Raw genomic sequence first — 12818 nt, 5'->3', positions numbered from 1 at the left:
ATTTCTTAACTTTATATCTCCCAAAATTATTGGACTTTTATTCTTTTTACTAAAATTATACTTTTTGTGAAGGAGTATTATTTTAAAAGTATATTACTTATAAAGTTTATTGATTATTTATTTTTTGAGAGGTAATTAAATGTGTAGTTTTAATATTTTTTAAAAATATTTAATATTTTAATTATTTAAAATTACAGACGTTATAGTTGATTGTGTGATACTCCACATTTTTTAATAATGATATATAGGTGTTTAGCCAAATAATAATAATAATAATAATAATAATAATAATAATAATAATAATAATAATAATAATAATAATAATATAAGAAAAGATTAAAAAAAAAAGATTAAGAAAAGGTATAAAAAGATAATGGGCCAAACCCATTAGAAAGACTTGAAAAAGTCCAAGTCCAAAAAAAAGGGAAAGGAAGAAAGGGTTTCACGTTACTTCTGCCGCAACCAAGTCCCAAAGAAAGAAACTAAATACACCAACAATTGAATTGGCAAATTTGAGAAGATATCGAGATCCACTTTGTACCAGACATGAAGATTAGAAGGGGGATTAAGGGAAGTGTTGGTTTTGCAAATTGTGGAGCAAAATAGAGAAGGAAGAGTTAGGCGGAAGCTTTGGTGCCGCAAGAAAAGTTATTTTCAGCCATAAGATTTCAAGGTATTTTAGTCAATATAATTGTCGCCAACCATTGTTAATTTTAAATTCAAGGTATATCTTATTACTCAATTGATATGGGTACCTTTAATTTATTATGGTTTGAGTTAAATAGTGATATTGGTAACTTATAAGTTTCAATTGAATTGGATACAAGAGTCATGAACAAGATTAATTTTTCTATTCTAATAATTGGATAATATTCTGGTAGTTACTTTGAGGTATTGTGAGTGCTTGCAAAGCACCACGTAAAATAGAGTAAATTGTTAATTTTTCAGGCAACTCAAATTCTTCTTTTGTCCATTCCAAATTGTATTACAAATATAAGTTTAATGACAAACATGGAAAAAGAACTAGTTTCCTATCCATTTAGTACTAGTGAAGTGATTAACAGAGAATCAACCTTCATACTAGAGGAATGAAACAACAAAAAATTTATCAAATGCGGCAGGTTTTGACCAGTTACGTTGGTAGTTAATGAAGTTGCTATATAGATTGATTTTGCAATGATATAGGTGATTGAAGAAGTGAACCTAGTGTTCGCAGTGAACACTACAAATTATAACTTTTCATTATTTTACTGTTCTTTAAAAAAAAAATAATTAATTTGCTAAGGTGTATCCTGAGTTAAATGTCTCTGGAAGTACTTCCAATAATGTATATGCACAAGTTATGGGACCAGACACTCATCAGATTTGTTCGAATTCTAAGAAAAGGAGCAGCTCGAAGTTTTGTTTATTGTTTTGTATATAAAGAGTCTTAGGTTGAGCAAAGGGATTTTAAAAAAGAGTTGAGATAGAAGTTCAAAAAGCTACCTCAGCTATAAGAATTTGATGGAGGAAAAGTTGTCTGAACCTACCTTAGCTATATTTAATAAAGTATTTCTCAATACAAAATGAAAAATCTTATGTGGTTTTGTGTTATTTTTGCATCTTGTATTCTATAATTTGCTAAATATTGAATTTTATAAACTATCAAAGTAACCAATCTAATGTCTCCTCAGGTTAACACAATCAGGAAGACTGAAATGAGTGAAGTAGGCACAAAGAAAAAATGGGTAAGTTTGAAAAATAATAAAATACTTTTTCCTCTCTTTTCTTTTGCCTTATTTTCTTTCTTTTCTCTTTTCAATTGGTGCTGTTATACCCATTATACAATATGTTTATTTTTTAGAATCCCAATCTGTTATTTTTGGTATCCTAATTTGTTATAATCGAAGAGGAAAAATTTCCTTTAATATATAGTTATAATTTTTTTTTCTGCATGACTTCTTGTGCAGCATTTTAGAAGGAGGATTACTAGCATTGAAAAGGTTGACACATGGAGAAGTGGTTTCAAAAAGCTTTGTTGCAGGATCTAGTCTAGAAGTTAAGAGAATTCTTTCTAAAGTGATTATGACGTAGTTACACGTTGAAATTACTGCCTTTTATGATTTACTCAGATTTGAGTTTTACTTGAGAACAAATTATTTAATTCGGCATCATCTATTTGTGCAGAGTACTTCTTAGATTGCTACTTTGTTCTTTAGTTATAATATTAAAAGGCATTTGGTTTACATATATTTCATGTTAGTTGAAGGTTGAAATTTGTGGATGTACAAATTGAATGTAAAGTGTTATCCTAAATAGAGGATTAATCTAAATGTTGGAATTTTTAATATGACATTTTAAAAAGTTGTCAAAATGTCACTAATCGTTTTTGACAGTCATGTAAATGTAAATACGACATTTTTATAAATGTCATAAATTTTCTTACTGACATTTTTTAAAAGTTAAAAGTAAATGTCGTAAATTTCTTACTGACATTTACCTAAATATCATAAAATAAATGTCGTAAATTTTTTACTGACATTTAAGAAGCTTAATATGACATTTAATAAATGTCGTCGTATCTTGGCGTAATTAAACTTCCTATATTGAACAGATAAAAATAATTATAACTTATTAAAACATGTTAGTTGCTATCTTTATCAGGTTACTATATAGTACTACTTATCATAGGAATTTAATTAATTGCAATTACCTTATAAATAATTTGATTTGTGTAAACATTTTAGTTTTTATTTTGGGTTTTGTACACGAATTTTTTAATGTTGAACTCGTCCACCAATCGTTTAGTCACTATCTTGATACTTGATACATACAAGTTCCTAAAGTAGCTTTCTCAGTCTGTTTCATTGTCATAAATAGCTTGGAGGGCAATTTTTTTTCTTTTGTACTTGCTTATGTACTTGACAATTACTTAATCTTTAATTTGAACAGGTCAAAAAAAGAATTTAGTTGACAATATCGAGATTCATATGCTATAAATACGACCATCTATGTTGCCTGTTTCCTTACTGCGACAAGTTACTGTGTTATTTTGTTGTAAAAACACTAATCTTTTGGAACTAAAATATACGCATACAATATTCACAAATGAAATGACAATGAAAGAAGTACCAACCATTGGATGAAATGAGGAGAAAGCACAAGAGGAGAGCAAGGAAGGCTGTGTAGCTCACTAGTGACTTTGCCATATTCCTATAAATTGGAGCTCGAGGTCCCCGTTGCTCTAACAACTCTGGTTTGGTTCATCAATTCTTCTTACTTAAACCTAATATTACTTGTGTATTCACTAGTATTTGAATATATCACATATCTTTAAAACCACAAATCACCTTTAATAGTCACTCACATTTTTCGAGGTAAACAACACTGCCCGTGGGCGGTTTTAAAACGATGCCGAGCCCAGATCCTTTCACATTCGAGGCACCGTCTGTGAAGAGGTTCCATACCCCCGACGGCGTACCCGTTTTTAGCAAGTGTTCCTTTTCTACTTCGGGTACGAGGTCAGGCGCGAAATCGGCCACGAAGTCTGCCAAAATTTGAGAAATGATAGCCGTTCGAGGCTGATATTCGATATCATACCCTCCAAGTTCGATGGCCCATTTGGCCAATCTGCCCGATAATTCGGGCTTATGCAAGACACTTCAAAGTGGGTACGTAGTCAATACACATATTGGATGGCATTGAAAATATGGTTTTAATTTCCTAGATGCGCTTATTAATGCAAGAGCTAACTTTTCCAAATGTGGGTACCATGTTTCAGCATCTCCTAGGGTCCGACTCACATAATAGACAGGAAATTGCGTACCTTGCTCTTCTGGAACCAACACGCCACTTACCGCCACCTCGGACACGGCTAAATACATGTAGAGTGTTTCATCCTCCTTCGAAGCATGGAGCAGAGGTGGGCTTGAGAGATGCCGTTTTAATTCTTCCAAGGCTTGTTGGTACTTCGGAGTCCATGCGAAGTTGTTCTTTTTCTTGAGTAGGGAAAAGAAATGATGGCTCCGATCTGATGATCTCGAGATAAATCGGCCTAGGGAAGCTATCCGTCTGGTCAGCCGTTGTACGACTTTCACATTGTTCACTACGGTGATTTCCTCGATGGCTTTGATTTTATCGGGGTTAATCTCGATACCCCTGTTCGACACCATGGAGCCAAAGAACTTGCCCGAGCTGACTTTAAAAGCGCATTTCTCGTGGTTGAGCTTCAGGTTGTACTTTCTTAGGATATCAAACGTCACCTGCAAAGGGGTCACATGGTCCTCTACGCGCAGGGACTTAACTAGCATGTCATCAATATAAACTTCCATGGATTTTCCTATTTGATATTCGAACATCTTATTAACTAGGCGTTGATATGTGGCTCCTACATTTTTTAGCCCGAAGGGCATTACATTATAACAATACGTACCATACTTCGTGATGAATGAAGTCTTTTCCTGGTCCTCCAGTTTCATTTGAATTTGGTTGTACCCGGAGTAGGCATCGAGAAAAGTAAGGATCTCGTGGCCGGCCATAGCATCGATCAAACGATCGATGTTGGGCAATGGGAAAGAATCTTTAGGGCATGCTTTGTTCAAATCTTTGTAGTCTACACACATTCTAAGTTTATTCCCCTTTTTAGGGACTACCACTTGTTAGCTAGCCATTCGGGATATTTTACTTCCCTAATGAATCCTATCTTGAGATGCTTGGTTACCTCTTGTTTGATGAATGCATGCTTTTTCTCGGACTAAGGTCTCCTCTTTTGCTCACCGGTTTAAATCTGGGATCGACACTTAGGCGATGGGTAGTTATCTTCGGTGGGATCCCTGTCATATCTAAGTGGGACATGCGAAGAAATCAATGTTATTGATAAGAAATTGAATGAGTTTTTTCCTGTTTGGGTGTCCTGTATGGTTCCGGCCACGTTGATTGGGAGGATGATTTCCCCCTTCGTCATTTCACTTGCCATGTTGAAGCCATTCAAGACTCGAGATGCTGGTATGATTAGACCGAGCAATCCGAGCTGCTCCACGACCCCTAGCCTGATTATATTTGCCGAACTACCTGGATCCACGAGAAAACGTTTAACTTGAACTTTATTTAATAGGATAGAAATTACCAGCATCGTAGTGAGGCTGAGACAAGGCCTCGATGTCTTCTTCGCTGAATGTGAGGGTGTCCTCGAGCATGTAGTCCCGAGTCCATTTCTCCCTTGTGATGGATACTTTGGTACATTTGAATATAGGTCCCTGTGGGACGTCGACTCCACCGATGATCATGTGAATGACATGTTGAGGTTCTCCAGGTTCATTCTTCCTGTTTGTATCTCTTTCTCGGAAATGATTCTTGGCTCGGTCGCTGAGAAATTCATGAAGATGGCCCTGGTTGAACAACCGGGCTACCTCCTCTCTAAGCTGCCTGCAATCCTCGGTCCTATGCCCTTGAGTACCATGGTAATTGCACATCAAGTTGGGGTTCCTCTTAGAATCTGCATAGGCTTGGGCCATCTAGTATCTTTAATTTTGCCAATGGCTGAGACGATAGCCGAGGCATCAACGCTGAAGTTGTACTCCGATAATCGGGGTGCCTCTGCCGATCTGCTCTTCGATCGTTCTGAGGTATGTTACGCCTTGAAATGTTCCTTCAATCCTCGACGTATGGCTGATATCTTTCCTTATTCGACCTTGACCCCCTATCTACATTTCCTGTCTCCTTTGCTAGTAACCTGCTTGGATAAATTGAGCCCAAGGGGGCTCCCAACTAGTCATCCTCGACCCTAATTTTTTATTGGTACCGGCTATGCACATCCGCCCAAGTCACGGCGGGATACTCGATCAAGTACTGCTTCAGCTGCTTCAAAGCTATCAAACTCCGTTCATTTAGCCCCTGAGTGAAGGCTTGTACAGCCCAGTCATCGGAGACAGGCAGTAACTCCATCCGTTCTGAATGGAAACGGGATACAAATTCCCTCAGCATCTCGTTCTCCCTTTGCTTTATTTTGAATACATAGGACTTCCTTGTTGCGACTTTTATGGCACTGGCATATGCCTTTACAAATAAGTCTGCCAACATGGCAAACGAATCAATAGAGTTCGGGGGGTAAGTTATGGTACCAAACAACGGCACGCTTAGACAGAGTTTCCCCAAACTTGTTTAGCAAAACAGACTCGATCTCATCATCTTCCAAATCATTTCCACTTATGCCACAAGTATATGTGGTGATGTGCTCGTTGGCATCAGTGGTCCCGTTGTATTTTGGGATGTCCGGCATCCGAAACTTCTTCGGGATGGGCTTCGGAGCCGCACTCTGGGGGGGGAATGGTTTTTGCACGAACTTCTTGAGTCCAGTCCTTTCAAAATCGAAGGTGCTCCCGGTATTTGGTCGACCCTCGAGTTGTATGTTTCCACCTTTTTGTCGTTGTCCTCAATCCTTTTTTCTCTTGACTCGATCCTCTTCGTGAGTTCCTCGAGCATTCTCATGATGGTGGGGCCAGTTCCCGAGCCGTTGTTGCTTGATCTCTCCGGGGTTAGCTCAACATGATGAGCGGTTTCTGGCCCAGCCACGCTCGGAGTCTTTTGCTGACTCTGCAACTGGGCGATAGCAACTTGTTGTGCTTGCCATCTCAAAAATCACTTGTAGACTAACATCTCTTTCTTCTTGAGCCTGTGTCCTTTGAGCGTGAGGTTGATCCCTTCGCGTACACTTCCTTCAACATCAATGTCCAAATCGATGTTCACGACAATGTGTGAACGAACATCAACGGGGTTCGGCACTAGTGCTACCCCAGGGTTTAGCAGTGGCACACCGGTCCCTGCGGCTGTTGCATTGTTTTCTCCATGGGATCCGAGGCCATCGTTTCCATGCACGGGTGCGTTTGCTGAGCTAGACATATCTTAGCCGCCTGAAATCAAAGAATCTTTGACAAGAAAAGGTGTGAAGAATAACGTGTGTTATCAGAAAACTAGCACTAAAATAATCACTTTATCTTTAGCCCCACGGTGGGCGCCAAACTGTTTACCTAGAAAAATGTGAGTGACTATTAAAGGAGATTTGTGGTTTTAAAGATATGTGATTTATTCCAATACTAGTGAATATACAAGTAATATTAGGTTTAAGTAAGAAGAATTGATGAACCAAACGGGGACCTCGAGCTCGATTATCTCGGGGGCCTCGAGGTGAGTTAAGAGCAAATAAAGTATGAACAATAAAGTAAAAATAATAAAGCTTGAAGAATAATTGTGGAGCACAGTAAACGAGAGAAGCAGAGTAAAATGTTCTATTGCAGTGAATGAGAAATCTTTACAAATGATTGGAGTCCCCTTTATATAGAAGGGGAATACCCTAATATGGTACGTTTCCAATTATGGTTTAGAATTCTATTGGTACAGCTGTATAACAACATAGTACGGACTCATACTATTTCGTACAAATCTTATCCCTTAATTTATGTCCTGAACCACGCGTCCTTAAGAAATTCCCGCTCTTTCTTGAGTGTCATCGAGATTGTACTGTCCTTGAGGCAGATCTTGATGGGTCTCCGTTTGCTTCTCGAGGTGCGTGCATCCCGGCCAAGCTCGATTCTTACTTCGAGCATTCGAAATCGTGCTCTCGGATTTAGACCGTATACAGTTCCGTTTTTAAAAAGTTCATTATCCAACCATTTTTAAATGAACAATATGGGTGGATAATTATATTATTTTAGCCATTTTGCCACCATTAATCAGAATAACCAACTATCCAAGCCAACTCAATCAGTATAACACAAATAATTTCTTGAAATTGTTTAGATTATTTCACTTGACAGCAAAAATTACAGTACGGACCCAAAGAAAAAGACCGTACAATATGATAATACAAACATTACTTTAGTACTATTTTCTGACAATTACTACAATTCCAGTGAATTGGTAGTATTTTTATTCTTTAACACACAAGACACCACACCAATTTTATTTGTTTATTTATCATACTGCATACATAAGAAACGAGGATTCTGAGAGCATTTGATGCTTATTTGCACTTGTGGTAGCAGTAGCAATAACGTCTAAAGATGCTCTTCTTAATGCACATACCCCTCTTTGCCCCCTCTTTCTCTTTGCATTCTTCGTCACAGTGTTCACTAATAAAGCAATAGCCAGAAAATGTCTTGCTCTTCCTTCGGCAAAGTTTGCCCTCGGCCGCTTGCATCTCTGTAAGGAACACAAACTTATCATAAGTTTGTTTTCTGGTGAAGATCATTTATTGGAATATGTGAATTATATCTCAAAAAACAATAGATACGGATGCATGTATAATTTCATCTCGATACCAACATGTAGTGACTAGCGATAAATATTTCATATTATATAGCGAGCTAGTAGGGTCAAAGTGTGCAAAGGCATAAAGAATACTCATAAATAAAATGACAATGAAAGAAGTACCAACCATTGGATGAAATGAGGAGAAAGCACAAGAGGAGAGCAAGGAAGGTTGTGTAGCTCACTAGTGACTTTGCCATATTCTTATACTTTAGATGTAATTAATGAACTTTCTATTTTCCATAAATTATTTGTGTGTGGACACTACTAAGGGAAGATAGGTATTTATAGCAAAGGCCAGGCAATTCTTTTAATGGTTTAGTCAAAAATTCCAATGAAATATTAATGATTTAGTCAAAATAATCAATGAAACTGTTTTACGCAAGTAGTTGGCTACTGAAAGAAGAAATGAGTAGTTTAACATTCCTCATTGCACAAAACTGAGTTTGCACTCTCAAACCATTGGGTGCAATTCTGTTGCACAAAACTTCTGTTACTAAAGTTATTTTAGGCATGTTTAAATTAATATATAAAATTAACTAGTTCATTATACATGGTATGTTACATCTATTATTGTCCCACACGCTGATGGAATTCTACGGTGATCTCAAGTTAATACCATAATAATAATTGTGTTCCAATCACATAATTATAACTATTTTATATATTATTTAATATATTTATAGTGTCTGAAAAAACTACTAAGTGCACGTGGAACCATAATAAACCATCTACAACATTCCCACATTTGACCAAGTCCCTCCCCTCATAAGGTGAATTAGGAAACAGAAAATTATTCTTTTGGAATGATAAAGGTTCATATCAGGAAAGCTTACTTATTAATAGAGTAATCTTCGTATGAGTTAGGTCAGAGGATCGAGTCGTAAAATAAATCATTAATCCTTGCGTCAGGGTATACTGCCTAAACTATACCCTCTTAATAGAGACATTATAAATATTGTCATCAGATGAAAAATTATAATAGTGTGATTAGTCAAATTTTCCAAATGGAGCATGTGGACTAGCTGATATTTGGGAGTAAAACATATTTAAATTGTTTGATCCTACAACTAATTAGAAGAAGTCAAAAATTTCGATGTACCCAAACGATAACATAAACAATTAAGGTAGTCCTTATCCAAAGAAGTTATGATAACCAAACTGGGAATAAGAATTAATGATATATTTTTTTTTCTTTTTCTTTTCCTAGTTAGAAGGTTCAAATAGTAAAGCATAGAGTATATATAACACCTGTAGGTACGTTCATCCAATAGGATTGCAGTAAAAATGGTAAATAATACGAAAAAAAACTTTATTTTAGATCGAACATAACGAAAACTGAAAATAAAGCAAAGGTATTGTCACGACCCGGATTTTCCACCCTCGGGAGTCGTGATGGCGCCTACTAAAGGGAGCTAGGCAAGCCAAATTTAATTACTTTTCATTAATAACATAACCCCTTTTTAACAATTATCGCCAATAATACAAAAGCAACGAAATTAAATAATAAGCGAAAGTCTTAATATTATATAAAACTGAATAGAAATGCGGAAGATTCAACAAAAGCCTCTACTCAAGACTGGTGTCACAATACTCACGAATTACTAAGAATACTAAATACAATCGTCTGAAAGAGAACATAAACTGTTTGTCTCGAATACAATGAGATAACAGACTAAAATAAAGGATAGAGGAGACGTCGGGCCTGCGGACGCCTGCAGGGCTACCTCGATGTCTCGCTGGACTGAAGGCCTGCTCCCACCCTACTGCTGCTGCTATCCAAAACCTGGATCTGTGCAAAATAGCACAGAGTGAAGTATTAGCACAACCGACCCCATGTGCTGGTAAGTGCCTAGCCTAACCCCGACGAAGTAGTGACGAGGCTATGACCGGACTACCAATTAAACCTGTGCAATTATATAGTATACAGCGGAAAGTAAAAAGGGAATAAACAAGTAATGATGGGAGGGGGAAACATGCTGCGGGGGGTATACCAGTATTAACAGTAAATCCAGAGTAACAGTCTAAGGGCAGCTTAGAATTTACAGCGAACAAAGAAACTAATATCCAAAATAAACACACTTGTATCAGTAATTGCTGCGGCGCGCAACCCGATCCCAATATATAACAACACTGTTGCGGCGTGCAACCCGATCCGTATCGTTTAGTATTGTTGCGGCGTGCAACCCGATCCACAAATATCATTGTTGCGGCGTGCAACCCGATCCATATCATTTAACACTGTTGCGACGCGCAACCCGATCCACAAATATCATACAATACACGGCATCACCCATCGTGCTTTATCACTCTCCCTCACCCAAACAACAATCACAAATAAGGGGCAAGAAAATAAACAAATAATGATAGAAATCCCGACAGGGGAATGCAATTAAATAATTAAATCCCGGAAAGGGAACAATATCAATAAATTTTCATGTCCCGGCAAGGGAGAAAATGAACAAAACAACACAACGTCCCGGCAAGGGAATAAACCAATAACTCTTCCTCTTTCTTTCACTTTCATCTCATAGTTCACATTATCACTTGAGCCAACGCTCCAAGGATTTAAATATCTCATATACCTTCACAATTTGTATTTCAACTCGAGCCAACGCTCCACGAAGCTCAACGATCACAATATTCCTTTCACACACTCTTTACAACATATAGAAATCATCAATTAAGTATGGAAGCTATAACAAAACCAGGATATTCGCAATATAAGGACTCACGGTCATGCTAGACACCAATGTATAGATACTCTTCACCATGCCTATACATCGTACTCGACAAATAACAAGTAGGAAATAAGACTCAACTCCTATTCCCTCAAGCTAAGGTTAGACCAAACACTTACCTCGATGCCTTGAACACAACTAAAGTCTCAATTAAAGCTTTACCCCTTGATTTCTCCACCAATCCGCTCGAATCTAGTCACAATTTACTTAATTACATTAATAAGTGCTAAATGAATCATCCCCAATGCATGAAAATAAGTTTTCCCAAGTTTTACCCAAAAAGGTAACAAAATGCTCCCGGGCCCACATGGTCAAAACCCGAGGTTCGAACCAAAACCCGGTTACCCATTCCCCCACAAACCCAAATATGTAATTTGTTTTGAAATCGGACTTCAAATTGAGGTCCAAATCCCCAATTTTTGAAAAACCTAGGTTCTACCTAACATACCCAAATTTCCCCCTTAAAATCTGTGATTTAAAGTTGAAATTATGTTAAAAGATGATAAGGAGTGAAGAAAATGAGTTAGAAGTCACATACCAATCGTTTTGAAGAAGAAGAATCGTTGGGAAAATCGCCTCTTATGTTTTTTAGGTTTCTTAAAAGTGAAAAATGACTGAAATTCCCGTTTATTTATTCCCTTCGGAAGTCCCCTGCGTGGACCGCGCAAAAAGCAATCGCGGCCGCGCTGACCTACTTGAAGACCTACTGATCTCTGAAGTTCCCTGCGCAGACCGAGCAAAGACGACCGCGGCCGCGCAGCACCCACCGCGGACCGCACAAAGGCGATCGCGGCCGCATAGCACCAACCGCGGACCACGCAATGGTGACCGCGGCCGCACGCGATTTCTCGCGGACCGCACTGGAGGGTTCAGAGTCTGCAATATTTTCCTGAACCTGCAACATCTAGTATTTTAAGCCTAAGGCATCCCGGAACCTACTCGAAACTCACCCGAGCCCTCGGGGCTCCAAACCAAACATACACACTACCTCAAAAACATTCTACGAACTTATCCGTGCGATCAAATCGCCAAAATAACATCATATACCTCAAATCAAGCCCCAAAGCTAATGATTTCTTCCAAATTTTTCATAGAACATCAAATTTCCATTTTAAGTCCGAAACACGTCAAACAACGTCCGTTTTCAACCAAACTTTACAGAAAGTGCTTAAATCAAATTTCATTTCCAATTTCCTTAATCATTTCCAGAAAACAATTTCACACAAGAATTCATTTCTCGGGCTTGGGACCTCGGAATTCAATTCCGGGCATACGCCCAAGTCCCATATTTTCCTACGGACCCTCCGGGACCGTCAAATACGGGTCCGGGTCCGTTTACCTAACATGTTGACCGAAGTCAAATTTATTCATTTTAATATCAAAATTTAGCATTTTTCTCATAGAATTCATATTTAAGCTTTCCGGCTATGCGCCCGGACTGCGCACGCAAATCGAGGCAACCCTAAATGAGGTTTTCAAGGCCTCTGAAGTACAAAATGGGTAAGGAAACAGGTGATCACATTCTCCACCTCTAAAACAACCGTTCGTCCTCGAACGGACAAAGAAATAAGTACCTGAGTCGGGAAAAAGATGAGGATAGCGAGTCCACATATCAGACTCGGACTCCCAGGTCGATGCCTCATGAGGCTGACCTCTCCACTGAACACGAACAGAAGGAAAGCTCTTGGATCTCAACTGACGAACCTGCCGGTCTAGAATAGCTACCGGCTCCTCCTCAAAAGATAAGTCCTTGTCCAACTGGACAGTGCTGAAATCTAACACGTGGGCTGGATC

General features: G+C 38.1%; 1 protein-coding gene and 1 long non-coding RNA gene across 2 annotated transcripts; one reads left to right on the top strand and one right to left on the bottom strand.

Annotated features, from left to right (window-relative positions):
- Window positions 1-417: 417 nt before the first annotated feature.
- LOC109244188 lies at window positions 418-2231 on the top strand. The gene is made up of 3 exons (XR_002070676.1): window positions 418-673; window positions 1674-1727; window positions 1950-2231. It is a non-coding gene; the product is annotated as an uncharacterized LOC109244188 (long non-coding RNA).
- A 5474-nt stretch (window positions 2232-7705) lies between these two features.
- Window positions 7706-8537, bottom strand: LOC109244187 (defensin-like protein 1). The gene is made up of 2 exons (XM_019411242.1): window positions 8411-8537; window positions 7706-8175 (listed from the first exon to the last, which is right to left on the bottom strand). Exons 1-2 carry the CDS (start codon window positions 8481-8483, stop codon window positions 7997-7999), a joined length of 252 nt encoding a protein of 83 aa, XP_019266787.1. The 5' UTR covers window positions 8484-8537; the 3' UTR covers window positions 7706-7996.
- Window positions 8538-12818: the final 4281 nt, after the last annotated feature.

This window comes from Nicotiana attenuata, unplaced genomic scaffold (genome assembly GCF_001879085.1).
Source record: "Nicotiana attenuata strain UT unplaced genomic scaffold, NIATTr2, whole genome shotgun sequence".
NCBI lineage: Eukaryota > Viridiplantae > Streptophyta > Magnoliopsida > Solanales > Solanaceae > Nicotiana > Nicotiana attenuata.
The sequence above is the reverse complement of the archived record's forward strand: the minus strand, read 5'-3'. Positions and strand labels throughout refer to the sequence as shown.

Excerpts from the sequence above, each read along its gene's own strand:
- LOC109244187 (XM_019411242.1), bottom strand. The coding sequence starts at position 8,483 with ATGGCAAAGTCACTAGTGAGCTACACAACCTTCCTTGCTCTCCTCTTG. Across the intron at positions 8,176-8,410 it reads TCTCCTCATTTCATCCAATG|AGATGCAAGCGGCCGAGGGC; the intron begins GTTGGTACTTCT and ends TGTTCCTTACAG.